The sequence below is a fragment of the Python bivittatus genome, unplaced genomic scaffold (genome assembly GCF_059951505.1).
Source record: "Python bivittatus isolate LINGU-HERP-01145 unplaced genomic scaffold, Pbiv_v1 ctg000100_np1212, whole genome shotgun sequence".
In the NCBI taxonomy this organism is placed as follows: domain Eukaryota; kingdom Metazoa; phylum Chordata; class Lepidosauria; order Squamata; family Pythonidae; genus Python; species Python bivittatus.
This window is the reverse complement of record NW_028277038.1, coordinates 7,247,275-7,265,180: the sequence shown is the minus strand read 5'-3', so window position 1 is coordinate 7,265,180 and position 17,906 is coordinate 7,247,275. Positions and strand designations below refer to the sequence as shown.

Below are 17,906 nucleotides of genomic sequence, written 5' to 3'. Positions count from 1 at the left end.
CACTCCTGTTTGGAACTCAAGACTGCAGTATTGCTCTTGAGACACATCCAGACTGGCTGGGACAACTCGACTCCAGTGTGAAACAACAGATTTGAACTCCACATGGAGAGTTTCAGCCCTGAAACATTTCAAATTCAAAATATTTTGCACACTTCTAGGCATAAGCACTAGAAGTATAGATTTGTATGTAAATAAATGAAAGAGGGGGAAAAAAAGATTTATCTGAGAAACACAATCAAGAGGGAGGAGGGAGACCGAAGAGGAGAAATCAATTTAATTTGCTGCTTGCCAGGAGAAACACCTACCAGGATCTGAACAGGTAAATTTGCAGCACTCCTTGGGGTCCTTGAGATAATGCTGACAGCCCTGGGGCCGCTCACACAGTGCTGCCACGCACATCTCTGGCTCACCGTTGTGACATGTGCAACTTAAGCAGGGGTCATCCCCTTTAGGCGTGAAATTGTAGCCTTCGTCGACAATATTATCCTTAATATCCACACAGGTCTGGCCTGAAACAGGGGGAAAAAAAAATCTTTATTTTGGCCAACTCTCTTCCAACATGTTCCAAGTTTATCCAACCCGTTTAGAAATGGAGAATGGATCGCTTACTTCTCTTGCAGAGGAAGGATGATTTTTCGTAACAGTTTTCAGCATACCAGCTGTGAAAACCATGGTGCCGGAGAATTGGGAAATGGGAGCACTGAAACTGGGCACAAAGGATGTTTTCATTTTCAGACAGAGATGTACTAAATGTAGGGTTAGGGGGCAAAAATACTTCCGATGAGCCTGAAACGACAAGACAGAGGAAGAGGGTGGGTTACATTGTGCCGTGCAATCCGCTTTACCATATGCTGGAAAATATTAAAAAGCCTTTCTAAGAAATGCAAAGGATCGATCCGTGCAGCTTTGATTCAACTTCTCATTTTCTTCATTGATACATTACTTAGTTTGCATTTGGTTTCTGCATCAGCTCTGCAAACTCAGCGAAAAATATTGGCCATAGAATGATTAGGAAGTTTGGCTTTTCTCCTAGTGGGTAAAATATTCTTATGCGCATTTTCCTAGTCTGGACATTTTTGTAACTCATTTCCCCTAATGTTTACAGCTTGAATTTTGCCCTGAAAACCTTGGGTGTGCATTCCAGCCCTTCTAGAATGTTTTATGTAACAAAAGCAGGAAATTATTAAATGCATTGGGGGGAGATAAAGTGTATTCAAGCTGCTGAACAAGGAGTTTGATCAGGTTTGAATTTTAGCTAAGAAGCCCAAAGATTTAGCCTTCTTTGGGAAACTTACCTTTATAAGCGACCTCCCAGTGGCCTTCAAGAGAATTATTTCGGTTGGTGATGACAAACTGATATCCAACCCAGAACCTTCCATTGGAAATTTAGGGGGGAAAAGACAGGTTGTAAAACTTCAATGAGGATAAGATTGCATTGGAAAGTTAATACACAAAAATAACATGAGAATCTTCAGAGACTGAGGTTCAAAATTTGTCCTTCATGTAATAAGCAGTTAATGAAAGCCTCAAGGGTTCATTATTTAAAACCGGAGGCTGGCAAGCAATTTTCATCAATGCTGCCAATCCTAGTGAACCATTAATACCTATTAAGAATGCTAAAGTGCTAAAAAAATAAATAAATCTTATATTTAACACTCAGAATCCAGCATTTTGTTTCTTCCAACCAAATCTACCAAAGAGGGAATTCAAGAAGTAGACTGTAACACGGTTATTTTGGTAGTGCAGGTGAGCAAAACTTGAAAAAAGGTTAGGCCACAACAGTGTGCAAAACATTTTGATAAGAACTACCTCAAACTTGAAGCACCCTGTTTTGAGGTCAGAACATCCCATTGTACACTCTAAAACAACTGTTTCTCAAATAGGGTATGGCGTTTCAAATTTGAACCAGTTCAGATCTAAATATTTTGCATACCCCAAACAGGCAACATGGTTAATAAAATTAATAAAATGAGGAACTGCTGAGCTGAAAAGCGGGGATCTCCTTTTGAGTATTCAGAAGATTAAGTATTTTGACAAGAAGGCTGCCATGGTGGTGGGCCTGGTCGATCACGAAGCACCAACTTCCCCAGGACAAATTTGCCGACAAACTCCTCTATCGTCTCAGTGGGACCTTTGAAGGCCAAAAGGCATTGTTGCAAACAAATACAATGCCACAAATTGGTGTTCTCCTTTGCTTTATTCAGCAAGGATGATGAACAATGTTTTCATCAAGACTTTTTTTGTATCATGTTGATCAAACATAACAAGGAAACAGAGAACGTGGTCAACAGATGGGGGAACGTGCAATGTGAGATAAGATACTTGGACAAAACGGCTCTTCCACCACAGGGTTAGCAGGATGATTCTACTATGTTAAAGGAGCTTTGCTGTCAAAGGAAGGTCTTTCAAATATTCTAGGGTGAACTCTGAACAGAATACAAATTAAAAAGGGAAGTGATCTCTGAGATACATGCGGGCAAAGGCCAAACCTCACATTGCTGACCTACGAAGTTTCTGAGCTTTCAAAGCTTCCAGAGTCAACAGCGAAGCAACAGTGTGTGCCAGGGCACATACCCAACCCCCCCTTCTTGGTGTAACAGAGGGGTAAATGTCTTTGACCTACCACTCAGTCCTAAAACCCTGTTCAAGGGGTGGTGGTGGGTCAACATTAAACATGTGAAAGGTTTGATGTTGAAAAACAGGATGCAGGCAATGACAACAACAGTTTTGGAAGCAAACCTCAAGGTTTCCTATTGTTCAGTTTGCAGCTTACTACAAGGAAGAAAACATACCATCCGAAATCCAAAAGAAGAAGTGGTTTTGTTTCATAATGAAGTGCTGCCATTCCGTGCAACTCACCGGCGTTGATCTTTCCTCCCAAAGGCCTTCTCTTCAGAGTCCCACTCTTGCTGCAGGATGAATTTCAGCTCTTGGTCGGTGGTAAAGGTGGCCAGGGAACCATTCACCTTCTGACATGTTTGCACAGCATCCCAGTAATTCTCTCCGTTTAAGTACACCCTGTAGCAACTGGCAGTACCCTCGTAGTGGTGCCACCCTGATGGGCACTTCCCTAGGAAACATGAAAGAGAGAAGGGAAAACAATTTCCCACCCAGTTAGGACCTCAACACAAAAAAGCATGTTTTAGTTACTCCTAAAGACAGGAGGCTCAGCTCAAATCTAGCAAAGAAGAGAGCCAGGACCTGACCTGGACACAATGCAGGAGGAGCATCATTCTAAAACTGCCTACATTCCAAAAACGATCCTGTCTGGAATGAAAAGCTCTAGCCCCGAAATGAAAAACGTGCAGATTCTACGTGGAAATATGGCTGGCAGGGGCGCTGGGAGATAGGGTTGCCAATCTTCGAGCAACCTCTAATCTCTCCTGGCAAATCAAAACCCACCTTTCATTCTCATACACCACTATTGCTGGTTTAATTGCAGGCATCTCCAGAGAGGCCCGACTGCCTGGAACACGACGTTATAGCAATCAAGAGAGCTGCTGACACTCAGCACAGTCAGTATTGAACTGGACAGATGGATCAATGGTTTGATTCAATGGAAACTACTCTCCTGTGTTTCTATTTTAAAAAAAAAATGCAAGGTTTTTTCCAAGCAACTACCCACGCATCCAAATGGATTTTTAACTTTGGCCTTGAGGTTGAATCTCCACTAATAATCCAGAGCAGCTTCTATATTCATGATTGCATTATCCTTTCCTTCTACCTATTATTCTGTCTCTAGTAATCAGATTGAGGTGGATGTTCTCATTTGAGGATATTTTGTGCTTATTTTATGAGCAAGGAAGAAAATGGTTTACGATATCTTCTGGAGACAGGCCAAATTGCATTAGCTTTACGCTATAAAAACGGGATTTATCTGAGCATTAAGAAACTGTCTGCAAGAACAGTTCGCTGTGCTATTATTTTCCTAAGGGAAGTTAATTGGAATTGCTTCCTTCTGAGGTTTCATTTAATGTAAGTACAAAGTAAGTAAAGTTGAGATTTCTCAGTCTTGACCAGGCATAAGCTCCATGCCACATTTGCCCCAGATCCCCAAAGTATCTTTTGTATAGCCTCTGATTGCAACAATCAAAGCTTAAGAGGCAGCTTCTTCCTATTTGGAGGCAAGACAAACTCAAAATTGTAGTGCAAGCTTGAAAACAGCCAAGAATCACCACCTCTGGGCCTCTGGGTATCTTTGGAACATCATCTCCCCAGAGATCAGATTGGCCCTAACCCTACTGGCCTTTCCTAAGATGTTAAAGAGTTGGGTGTGGTAGAGCCTGTACAATGGCTATGCTGATTGTTGTTCGCAGTTCTTGTTATTCCTCTGCTACTGACTGTGTTGTTATATGGCTCTTTTATATCATTTTTAGACATGATTCATGTGTGTGTGTGTGTTTTCTTAATTGCTGTGAGCCACCCAAAGTCATGTATTTGAAATGGGCGGCTATATAAATGGAATGAATGAATGAATGCATACATACATACAGGTAGTCCTTGTTTAGCAACCACAATTGAGACCGACAACTTCAATTGGTCATAGAATTAATTTTGCATCACTGTCGTAACTGCAAATGGTCAGTAAATGAGGTAGTCGCTAAACGAGGACTGCATGTACATACATACATACCTGTTACAGCTTTCCCTACTTTTACATCAGCCCTTTGTACCTCCTACTCAATCCAAACGTAGGGTAGTTTCAATCACCAAAAAGTGGCCCATCCATTGCCTAGACCAAAGGTCCAAATTGATAATGAGGAGATTTAGAGTCAGTCCAACAAGGTAGACCAGACTAAGAAACCAACACTGTATAGGTCAGGACTACTTTTATTCTAACAGCTGTAGTAACAGAATCTTGCAAGTCTGAATGTGCTTCCCCCTGCCTCATTTTATCTTTGCGTGAACTAGGGAGGGGCTTTCCTGAGATGTTTTCTCATGTTATTTCTTGGCCCAGGCTCAAGCCTCTCTTATCTGACCACTGTCTTGGTAACAGCTCTTCTTCCTGTCCTTCAAGGCTATTCTATATGCCCTCAACATCTGATTCTTGTTTCCAAGTCTGCAACTTACTACTAAATCGAACCGGCTGTGCCATGTTGATGGTATGGAACCGAGTTGTGTCCCCTCCTCTTCCACGACTGTGCCTGGAATCCACATTCTCCTTTCCATGATAAATTCGTTGGTCCCCTGTATAATCTAGGAGAAAGGTAAGTATGTGAGGCTTCAGGTATGAAGTATGAGCGTTTATTTTTCATATTTAACAACAATTTAATTTAACCATTAATTTCCCCTCAGAAAATAATTTAGAATTATCTACTATTAAAAATGTTAAATAGGCATATGATTTATGTTTAGTCATGAAAACATATAAAAGGGTGTTGGAAATTGGACAAAATACAAACATTAGGTTCTGACAATTACAATGTTGTGAGATTGGCTTAATATCGTTCTTATGTGCTAAAAGTGTGAAATCATTTTGCATGCATGTTTCTTCGGTACTGTGATTCTTATTACACTGTTGCTCTCATTAGTAACATAATTAACAGACATAAAAGAGGTTAAACATACATGAAAAATGTTAACTGGATGTTCAAAGAATTTTGATCACTTTGCTTGTGTCAGCAAAATTTCTGGCTCAAAACCAGTGAGTGTGCATACTTCAAAGTTTGCTGAGGAAGTTGACCTAAATGTGGACAGGGAATCTGCCAACAGGAATCTTGGACAAACTGAAAAGACATAATATACCACCAAGCTATGCATTACTGAGGTATTCCTAAGAGGAAAAATTTTGAAACATCGAAATATTGCGTCCTTTCTCAACTTGAGACACAGTATTTCAACTGCCAGAATCCCCCCAGTGTAAAAGCCATGGTTGGATCCTGGAACCACTTCTACCGGCCCAAAAATAAAGCTCAATTCAAACAAAGCAAACCAACATTTAAGAAAAGTTCAACTTAGGGTTATCTATCATGCCCAACAGCGCAAACCAAATCATCACAAAAACTGGCCTTTAAGTGGGTTTTGCACAATATAGTTTATACTGATTACAGTTCAAGATTCACTCTATTTACAGAGACTGGAGAAGAGGAAGATTAGCTGGGTTTTTAAGCACCTTTGAGTCCTTGTTGACCCTAATAGAAGCTTTTAAGTTGAATGACTATGATAGGCCATTGCATCAGAGTGTAGCCTTCCTTTGGCACCTACTCAGCTTCTCCAAGAGTCACTTTAGCAGCAGAACAAGCTCCTGACCCAATTATTACACAATCTGCCATGGCCCTTCTGTCATATCCTTTCCATATCCCACCTCTCAAGTTAAAGGACTGTAATTAAGGCCACATTCAAGAGGATAGCTATACTGTTACTCAGTTCCCGGAAGGTCCAGGCAATATGGCCTCTGAATCACAATGGCTGAGTGTCCTGACAACTGTGATGCAAGAGGATATAGCATGAGAAAGGCCCTTAGAGACTGTAAATTAGGGCCTTGATATCTCCAAGCAAAAGCAAAGCTTCCTTCAGTGATAGCTGGCACAGAGACAGATTTTTCTTAAAACGATCAACTAAGCTGGGGTAAATAACCTTGCTGTACCAGAGATGCATCAAGAATTTTGACAGCATGCACCAGATCTACTCACAAAATAGCTGCCAGGTTAGGCATAGCCAATCCCAAATCAAAAAGTCCCACCCACACCTACATCTCAGGATGCTCTGTGCTACCCATCAGATCACAGTGGGACCCAAAAGCATCACTAGATCACTGCTTGCTTTTGCACCATGCTAGATCGTATCATCATCACCATCTCAGTTGGGACAGAGAACTTTGGTGGGTACCAAGGTAGAGAGCTGGGGGATACAATGATGTTTGTGGGCATTATGTTGCTTATCCCTAGATTAAATAATAATCAACAAAAATTATAAGGTTGCAAAATTTAGCTAAGGGGCAGCCCCCCCCAAAAAAAATTGTTCTACTGGGATGGAGAACTGAAACACTTGGAGACCTCAAAAAAAAAAGAAACAATCTCTAAAAAATGAGGAATAGAGTTAAATTAACCAGTATGTTCCAAGAAAAATGGGAAGCATTAAGGAAGAGGATGTTTGGAAACCACCGGTGGGTTGACTTGTTTACCCATGCATTGCAAAACAAGAACACCTTCTTCTCATTAGGTTTCAGCAAAGAGAAAAAGAAACAGGTTGTGTTTCTAGCAGTTCATGGAGGAGCTAACAAAGTCAGAGTTAAATCTCTTGATCTGAGCAACCACAATATCAGTGAGCATCAAATATTTGCTTGGTTTTAAGACGGCTTCTGCTGTTAATTCCTCTCCCTTCAGCAGAAAAGAATCAGATAACAGGGGGTCAAAAAATGTGAAGCTGTAAATATATATTGCATACATGCGCACGTGTGCTTTAAAGAGGCAAGAGCTCCAGAGGAAAAATCTAATCTAAAAATCTAAAAACATAGCTGGGTTCATGCTAGGAATATGCAAAAATCCCAAAGTGGAAATGTTTTGAGGTTGGGACACTCTCATTCAAGTCGGAAACAACTGCTTCAAGTTGAAGCAGGTTTTCCCAATCATTCTGGAAGGGCTTCAAGGAGTCAGAACACCCCTATGCTCAAAGCAAAGCATTTTAAAATTCAAAGTATTTCAGATTTCAAACATTTTTGCACAGCCCTAGGTCACATCACACTGAGCTATAATGTGGTCTGCCAGTCCTTTGTTGACATAACCTTTTGTCTAAACCCAACCAACTCTGGCTTAGTCAAAAAACCATGTTAAAAACTTATGGTTTAGAGCAGTGTTTCTCAACCTTGGCAACTTTAAGATGGGTGGGCTTCAACTCCCAGAATTCCCCAGCCAACATGGCTGGCTGGGGAATTCTGGGAGTTGAAGTCCACTCATCTTAAAGTTGCCACGGTTGAGAAACACTGCTCTAGAGTGATGCGTGAACCCAGTCAGGGCTTCTAAGTCTATAAACTTAAGCAGAGTTGGTGAAATTGCACATTTCACCAGATGTGCAAATACGGCTTGAACCAACATTTTAAAACAAAGCAGATGAACATCCAGAAGAGCAGCTTCTCACAGATGGTACCTCACTTGATACAACCCTTTTCTTTATTCTTTCCCTAGATGTTCTGTCTAAATCACCTTAGTTCTTTTAATTCTTTTTCCACACAGTTTATGTGCTTTATTTCATGGAGTCTGGAGGCACTGAGGGTCTCTTCCACTGAAGAACATTATTTAAAACAAGCAACAGGCAATAAAATAGGAGGCAGGAAATTACAGATGTTTGCCACCTTGAGTTGACGAGGGGAGGGGAGGTGACGGGAGGGGAGGGGGGAGGAAAGGAAGGAAGGAAGGAAGGAAGGAAGGAAGGAAGGAAGGAAGGAAGGAAGGAAGGAAGGAAGGAAGGAAGGAAGGAAGGAAGGAAGGAAGGAAGGAAGGAAGGAAGTAAGTAAGTAAGTAAGTAAGTAAGTAAGTAAGTAAGTGGTGGGATAAAAATCTAATAATAATAATGAACCAATGGCCTTTCACATTGGTTTATTTTTAAATAACATTTTAATTACATTGCAAAGTGCCCTGGAAATTTTTCTGTTCCAAGGCAATGTATAAAGTATCTCTTCCTGACAGCCACTTCTCTTTCTTTTAAACAGCAAGCTGCAAGAGAGAAAAATGTCATTCTTAGCAAAACTGTTTGCTTGCAGGGGGCTCTCCACATTAGCTCCTGGACTGCAAGTAGGCGCACAGCTTGCCCTATTCGGAGCGAAACATGTTGTTGCCAAGTAAACACCAAGGAAAACCCACCACTTCCACCGCTGAAAAAGACTGGGAACCTCTAAAACACACAGAGCAATAATGCACAGCCTTGAGGCTTTGAAGCTTGTGTTTTCTTGCTTGAACTGGCAAAGCTGTTCATTCCTCCAAAGCAGCTGGACCTTATTTCATGTGACTGAGGCTTCGAGCACAAGGGAGCAGTGCAGGTTGTGTAAATCCTTCCAGCAATGTGAAGCATGCAATCAAGGCAGTATCAGTCAGAGGCCTCCATTCTTTCAGAGCAGAAGATCAAAGATATGAAACCGCCGGGTTAGGGGTGTCACGGGCGGAAGGGTGGAAGAATTCATCAGCCCCTTCTTCTGGCCCACATGCTTTGTAGCACCAAGGCTTTGATTTAAGCCGGAAGAATCTGGTTCTCAATATAATAGAATTTGATTCTCAAAAATAAGAGCTGTTATGTAACAAAAAGATCTGCTGGGAGCAGTAAGTGGGAGGAAATGAAAACTGAAGATTGAAACTATCAGAAGGGGCTCTCAGCTATTGTATTAAGATACCAAGTAGATTAAATTCTTTGGCTGCAAAGGAGCAGAAAGAGGCTAATAGAACAAGCAGGCTGTATAAAAACATACTTAAGATCTCTGTAATCTGGGAAAGGGAACAGAATTCACCAAATCAGATCTCCAACAGAGATCAAGAATGCCAATTAAGAATGACTGCACGTACAAGAGAGATGACCATCATTCTGGGCATTCTGGAATATCACAACTTCCCCACAATTGTCTCCTTTAGTTTGTACAGAACATAGCTCAGCTGGGAATCGGGGAAGAAGTACAGGCTTCCTAGGTATAAAAAATTCCAGAAACTTTGGAAAGAGGAGGAGAGAGAAAAAAAAAGAGTTCCTAGCACCTCCACTGCTGAAACCGAAACTGACAATATTCTGCAGGAAATATACAGTGATTAAAATTAAACCTTTATTCTGCACTGCTTTTTTACACAAACAACTAGTTTATCACAGAACAACATCTGATACGTGTAACTCTTTTTTAAAATAGTATAAACTATTTTATTTTGTTCTGGCAAGGCAAACACAGCCAACCATATCCTAGGATACCAACACATTCCAACACAAAATTAGTATCAGAGAGGGAAGTCTAAACTGCCTCTCTTGAAAACGGATTAATTCCCTTCACTTATTTACGTTTTGCTTTTCGCTGCTTAAGAAAGAGACTTCAAACATTCCTTCCGCAACCCAACTGTGGAAGCATTCATTACTTGCTGCTGTTAACCACTATAAGCTGGTTAACATTAAGTTAACTTTATTTGCAACAATTTGCTTTCAAACTCACTGGTTTCAAAGTCTGATGTTGATATTGTACGGACCATGCTGGTAGTTAATTACCTGTATTATTTTTATAAGCCTAGTCTGCACTTATAAACTCAGCTTTCAGAACCCACAGGTTCAGAGACCGGTATGCCCTTCCCAATTGCTCTAAAAATCAGTCAAGTTTTTGCTTCTGGCTTCTTATATATTCCATGCAATACGAATCACCAGAAACATGCTGCTGTTCTGTTTTAATTCATTTCAACTGCACACAACTGTGTTGAAAATCAAGAAAACGCTGCTTTATTTCAAATCGAGATGGAAATCAGGCTGCCAAAACTAACAGAAGTCGCTAGCTGTACTAAACACAACACTGAGGATGAGCACGAGAATACAGCTGGCAAACTCATGCCAACAATTAAAAAGAAAAAAAAATGCCTCTTATGGAATTTTATCGGCCACTGTATGAAGGTTTGTTCTGCAGGCTTCCTCCCTGCTCAACATTCTGGTTTTTCAGCTTCCGTCAAAGCCAATTTATAAAAATAATAACCCGGCTGTACACATATGAAGCAGAACTTTTGACTCATCTCAAGGTCTTTTTATATTGCATTTGAGAGCAGAGGTGGGCAACAGTTTGACCACACTCAACATTTGGGAGGAGCCCATGAATTTTAGTGGGCGGGGTGCAGGTACAAACAGACGGGAACAGAATTTTGTTTTTCTGAGCTTTTGTGGAGTCCTTGGCTTGTAAAGCAACATTAATCTTGTTTTGGAGCTTATGTAAACTTTTTACAGGCCCTGCCTCTGAATGGCAGAAAACTGAACCACTCGTCAGCAATCTGGGGCAGAAGAGACTCTGCAGACAATTATTCGGCCCTGGGAATGACTTACCTTGTTAAAAACCAAAAACACGACTAAGAGTTAAACTTGCTTAAAAACTGGGGGTGGGAGGGAGGGACAGCTGATTGGAACGGCTAACAACCTGTTCAAAGTGTTTCTCACGTACACCACAAAAATAGCTACGGATTAGAGGGGGTGTGATATTTGGATCCAGAACGGACAAAGGTGGACCTGGGGACACACCCTGTCCTCGCTTCCTTATTTAAGCGCCTATTTTCTGGAGCCCGCACAACTACCGCACGACCTCTAGCAAAAGCTCAACGCCTTTCTGGAGGAGATGACGGCTACAGGGAGGACACCCTCCCAAGATCTGAATCCTGCACTCCCCAGGATGCAGACTAATTGAAAACAAAGCTTCTGGATCAGATGGAGGACAGGGAGAGAGACACACACGCGCATCTCCTCCCTGGCTTTGGCTCGCAAGAATTCCGATGGATGGCCTGGAGCCCAGCAGACGCGCCTGCTCTTTCCAGTGCTTCGAGGGTGAGACCCGCTGTTCATCTTTAGCGCACTTACTTGGGCAGCCAACTTCATCGCTTTCATCCTCACAGGTGGGCCACCCATCGCACTGCCACTTGGAGGGGATGCACTGGATTGAACCACTGCGGCAAGTGAATTGCCCGGGGATGCAGCGCAGCTCTGCAAAATACAAGGAGAAGATTGCCCGAGATGCCAAACCAAAGAACACCTCCAGCAAAGAACGCCTCTACTTGGAAACTCGGAACTACTGTGCCCAAATTCAACCCCTTATCATTGTTTCGATGAGCGATGGGAAGGAAACACCCAATCTTCACGTGACTGGGCCGGGAGAAAGTTTTAATTAGGTTTCTTTTTTTTCCCCAGGGTGGTGGCAAATAGAGGTCGCTCTTTTGAATCCTGTTAAACAAGGATCATGGAAAGTTGTAATGGACTTCGGCCCCCTCCAAAATCGATCCATGCAAACGTGTGAACTGTGTAATTTAGGGCAGACTGAGAAATATGCGCCAGGTTTGCAGAAAACGTGTCCAATAGCTTTTATTAACCTCGCCAGGATTAACGCCTTCACAATATCTGTCCTTCATTTCATTATACCTCATATCAGGGAATATTTGTAGGAAGAATCCATCAGAGGCTGAGAGCACAATCTTTCTCCTCTTCCAAAGTGAAAGCAGGAAGGTTTGGCCTCCAGCAAATGTGGACAAATGCCAATAGGTGTTTAAGCTTGAGACACAATTCCTTTCCATGCACACAATTTTGGTTCAGAAATATAATTATTGTGATACATATGACTCTTACTTTATGCGTAGCTCCCCTGCCTAAAAGTATAAATTTACTGCATGGCAGAACTGGAGGTAAGACGGGCAGTGGAAACCTGGCTTAAAACGTCTATAGAGTCTGCAGGAACACAAAGAGTATCTTAATATCATATAAAGTGCTTTAAGAAGCATAAAAGTAACTCAGGTCAATGGGAAAAAATAAAAAATAGGCCTATCCTGTTTAACACACTCACTCAGAAGGAACACTCGGGTTATATAGTGACAGCTAAGAACTCAGACCTGCTAGACCAGTGTTTCTCAATCTTGGCAACTTTAAGATGTGTGGACTTCAACTCCCAGAATTCTCCAGCCAGCATGAGAGAGATGACTACATATGTTACACCACAATCAAAATAGTTCTGACCTATAGTGTGTGTGTGAACTCCTCACTTCCAAAAATCACCATATTCTACCACACAAATATAGTACCATACAAGGTCAAAATAATCACACCTTCCAGAACAGAACAAAAGAAGATCAGACTTGGAGATCAGGTTACTCACATAAATAATGCCACAGTGGACCAATGGCAGAAAGGACAAGCATTATGAAACAGGTATCATGACTCCCTTGAGGGATTCAGGTCATTCAAGACACACCATCTTCTCTGGGGGGCATTACATACATTTTCTATTGTTATTATCTTCACATAAAAAACCCTATGGTGTGAGTTGGGCTGAGAGAGTAACTGGCCTCAAGTTGCCACCCTACCTTCTCAAGAGCTTTGTGGCTGAGCAGAGATTTTAACACCCTAATTACTACATTATCCTGGCCTTCCAATGGGTCCATATACCAAGCTAAGCCATTACAAGGATTGCTTTGTTTTGGCTAGTGGGTGATGTGTCAACATAGACACTATTGTCAATGTAGACAATATGTCCCAGATTCCTCCCTTGGTGCTCACCAGGTTTCCTGTCCTACCTGACTTAAGAAAAAATATGATTTTAAACCTTTATTTTTAAAAAATAAACAAAGAGGAAGTTGGCATACTATTAAGTAAAATACTAGCATCATTATTTATTTCCAACAATGCCTTTGGGCCCCTAAAGATCCAACCAGCTGGTGAATGGATGCTTTCTGATATGCACAAGCAGTCTTTTTATGAACAGATGGGTCTCCCAACCAGTCACCCCCAGAGGCTCTCAACAATCCAAAATACCTCTGCCCATCCACGCACCCCTACCCCAATCGTCTATCTTGAGCAAGCAACCACAGATTTATCACAGAATAATGTGCTTCTTGTCTACCAAGCCAAAACCATCCCGTTTTTTCTTGTCTTACATTTGCTAAGAATCAGAAGGAGCTCACTTCTTCAGACACATGGAGAAGCTAAACTGAGTAGCCCCTTTACCAGCACAATTGAGCAAGAGCTTGTTGAATTCATGTCAAAAGGTTTCAGGCTATCTGAAGCTCTCAACAAACATACTGGCTTTTTAACACATTACAACTCTTCATTGATAAGGTACTTAAAATCTGTCTCACATGTAACCTGCATCTGTCTTCTCCTTCCTTTCTCTTCCCCATTTCATCCCAATTTAAATCTTACAATCGGTTTAGCCCAGTGCTTCTCAACCTTGACAACATTAAGATGTGTGGACTTCAACTCCCAGAATTCTGCAGCCAGCATGCTGGCTGGGGAATTCTGGGAGTTGGAGTCCACACATCATAAAATTGCCAAGGTTGAGAAACACCGGGTTAGTCACTCTATACATCTGATGAAGTAAGTTGTAGCTCATGAAAGTTGATGTCTTTTAATAAAACCTATTAGTTGGAAAAGCTGCTACCAGACTCCTCCTGGTTTTTAGCTATTATAAACTAACACAGCTCTCCTACAATTGCTAAGAACGGGGCCAGGAGCAGGGATTTGCACACTGCTCTAGAGACAGAAAATGCAGAAGGCATTTTCATTATTTTCTTTCAGCCAGCCCACCATCAGGAGCTGCTAAGCGGTCTCCTACTTAATATTGAACAACTGAAGCATCTTTGAAATAGAACTGTTACAAGAATAGCACACAAGGAGTCAATCCTTACCCTTGCCACAGAAAACAATTAGGGTGGGTTTTTTTCCGTTATATTTACATATCACCTTTCCTCCAGGAGTTCCAAGACGATGTACACAGCACTCCTTCCTCCAATTTTATTTATACACTAAAACATGTAGAATGTGATAAGATTCAACTCCAACAGGATGTTCCTTTTTTATTTCAAAGCTAATTGTTAACATACAGCCTCATTCCTAAGCGTGTTTGCTCGGAGATACCACTCACTATTACCCAATTCGTTTCCACAGCAAAAAAGCAAGTTTAAGATTGCAGCTATAAACATACAAAATCAAAATTGCCTATTATATGCAGCTTTCTTTCAATCCCGTTATCAAATCTACCAGCATATAAGACTAACTCTAATAATAAGAATACCTGCCAGATGTTTATCTGGTCCAGACACAGATAATATCAAAGCTAATATTACCAGATAAAGCCAACACCATTGTATTCCTTTCTCGCTGTTTATTTTTCTACTCTCTAAGACCTCCACTGCTGACCTAAACCAATTCAAATCCCCAAGAGGTGAACACATGAAATAGACATTTTCCAAAATGCCTAAGTAATGGTGATAAAACCCTAAGATTCGAAGACAAACTACTCCACATCCCGGTTAGATGTCATCTCCTAAAAGTAAACACAAGAAAGCATCACCCTTAAACTTGAGCATGCAATAGGAAACCCTGGTTCACACACCAGGCTCAGCCAAAATGTATTTGGGCTTATCGTAGGTCAACAGTTATTATGATTTGTTGTGTTTATTGTGTGAACAAGCCAACTGCAGCTTTGTCAATAAGCCATGTCTGAACTCACCCAAAAGGAACACATCTTTGGGTCGACTATGGGGCAAAGAACAGATTTATTTTACATTCTGCCTTGTCCTACAGTTCTGGCTAATGCAAAAATACTTTGCAATTCAGTTATGATCTTTACAAACAGTTGGAAATATATGTTTGCTACATTTTAGTGCCTGGAATATTACAGGATGAATTTCATCTTTTTACCCCAAAGCCCTTCCTGCTACCTATGTTGACTGTTATTTATTTCAACCTTACACAGATACTGTTTTATTCAACAGGTATCCTTCCATTGCCACTATTCAAGAGCCAAACCCATGCTTCTGTCCTTCATGCAACAGAGTAAAATTAAAAGGAAAGACGGGAGCTGAACACTGTCAACATCCTACCATCCAATATTTCATGTATGAAATCACAGACACTTTTATACAACCACAAATTATCGTGCCAAAGAAAACGCCCAACTCTCACCCATGCTATTTTCCACAACTGAGTGTTGCCTCGTCTATTATACTCATGATTTAGTAAATGGGAGCACGCTCGTTCTTCTGAGTACACTATGAAGATGCTGCCCTTCAACAAAACATTAGTAGTTCAAAAGATCTTAGCAGCTAAAGTGTGCCCTTAATACTGATGGAGGATAACAACATCTGTGTGTGCTAATGATGGTCCTATTTTTCATTCAAAAATGTTTAGGAGAAGGTGGAGAGGAAACTGGACCACAAAGAATGGAATTCAAGCAACTGTTCCTAAAGAGCTATATACAACCCAAAGCAGAAATTAGGTTTTTATAAATTTAAATTTGGGACGCGACTGGGCAAAGAGTGGACATCTCAAAGAATATCAGAAAGTATACAATTGCCATTTCCAGACTGCTCTTTCAGAAAAGCTTTCTAAATTCAGAATTGTACAATCATATTCAGTTAAGCAATCAAAAAGGTTCTCAGATTTGGGGTATGACCATGCAAATATTTCTATGTCATTTTTTACGTGACTCGTGACACTGAGCCCAACTCTGCAGATACCTAGTATAAACTTTTCAGCAGCCCTCACATCTGCGGGTTTTATGGAAGACACCTCGGGCATTCCCAAAAAAGTTGCATCAAGCAAGAGGCTTCCTTAAAAGAGCTTTAGATACATCCTTTAGTCTTTTCAACATTAAAAATGATATACAAGGAAATCATGAAAAGGCTCTCATCCATTCAACCCCAAAAGTGCTCCTAAGCCAACTTTGGAATAGGAAGTATCAAAAGATAAGCCAAACCCTTCTGGATTATTTACTCATTTATACATCATATACAAAATTCTAAGCAATATGCAGAGGTTAAGAAGAGCTCACACAGCCTCTGCCCATTCTGCTGGGGATTATGGGAATTGAAATCCAAGACATCTAGCAGGCATACCAAGTCAAGGACTGTTACTCTGGTCTACCAACATGTGATCTCACAGTAATTGTGGCTTGGAAAGACACCAGCAGTCTGAAAACAACAGCCTTCTGGCTATCAACATGTGGTATTCAGGGACCAAATGCCACTGAACCAGGAAGCTCCATTTAACTATCAGGGTCAAGGGCTGTAGGTAGATCTCAATGAGCAGATAGACCTCAATGAGCAGATTCAATTTTGGCAAGATGTTGCCTGATGTATCCCAGTGCTGCGCTATTTAGGGCTTTAAAGGCAATGACCAGCTCCTTGAATTGGGCCTAGAAGCCGACTGGCAACGAATGCAGTAACTTTACTATAGCTGTCATTCTACACCGGTGGGGCTCTCCTGCCAATAATCCTGTCACTGCATTTTGTGTCAACTGATCTTTCCGGACTGTTTCCAAAGCCAGGCCTGAAAACTGACCTGGAGTACACTGTAATCATCCAAATATGGTGGCTTACCAGATGGAGATTTTTTTTAAAAAATGCCCAGGCAAAACTTCACACAAAACTGTTATGCTCCAGAATGTGCAGAACAGTGTTTCTCAACCGTGGCAACTTTAAGATGTGTGGACCTGGGCTCCCAGAATTCTGGGAATTGAAGTCCACACATCTTAAAGTTGCTAAGGTTGAGAAACACTGGTTCAGAACAATGCTGGGGGTCATTAGACCCTGGAATAATCACTCCAGTTCAAAGAAGTCTTGCAAGAGCTAGTCGTACATCTGCAATTTGAAATGTAAAAGAAATGCTTACCAAAGAGCAGGAAACCTAAATGTACCAACACTAGAAAGGTCAACCATCCTGCCATTAAAATAAATAAACTACTAAGGCCTGGAGGGAGCCAAGAAATTTCTCTACTCCAGCCACAAAGTCTGCATAACAGTTAATCCAGTATGTTTCACAAGTACAACTTAGGCTTTTTCTAAAGCTAGAGAACAGAAATAATGCAAAATAATGAAAAACAGTAATAATGCAAATTCAATCCAGGCCTTCCAGCACCGTGCTCCTTCTGGGTGTGATCTGAAACAGGGCCTTTCCAAATAAAGTCCTTCCTTGCTTTGGAAGGACTCTTTGGCCTTTCTTCTTTCCAACAAAGAAACAGAAAATGAGAAAGAAATTTCAGGATTCTGTCTGCCTCTCCATCAGCAAGATAACTCTCCCAAAACCAAATAGAATGGGATCAACGTTGGTGTGACAGAAGATGGCAAGAAAAGGACTGAGGTTAAAAATGGACCAGATCTGGCCAGGGAGCAGTTTAAAAAATCCAGAAAAAAACCCACAGTACATCCCTACATTGGTGGAGAGGAAATTGGATGATGGCTTAGAATGTTGTTGACTGCTCCATTCTCATGTCCTCT

The 17,906-nt window shown here is 41.2% G+C and overlaps 1 protein-coding gene across 4 annotated transcripts in view; it reads right to left on the bottom strand.

The window, feature by feature from the left end:
• DGCR2 (DiGeorge syndrome critical region gene 2) overlaps positions 1–17,906 on the bottom strand; it is a 45,215-nt gene that overhangs the window by 14,015 nt on the left and 13,294 nt on the right. For 3 of the 4 annotated variants that reach the window (XM_088135393.1, XM_088135392.1, XM_088135395.1), the window contains exons 2-7: positions 11,506–11,628; positions 5,071–5,196; positions 2,860–3,070; positions 1,296–1,372; positions 610–786; positions 306–509 (exon numbers count right to left, since the gene is read on the bottom strand). In XM_088135393.1, the coding sequence (XP_087991519.1) occupies positions 306–509; positions 610–786; positions 1,296–1,372; positions 2,860–3,070; positions 5,071–5,196; positions 11,506–11,628 (918 nt within the window). The remainder of the gene's footprint in view (positions 1–305; positions 510–609; positions 787–1,295; positions 1,373–2,859; positions 3,071–5,070; positions 5,197–11,505; positions 11,629–17,906) is intronic. The other variant, XM_088135394.1, reaches the window with a different exon arrangement.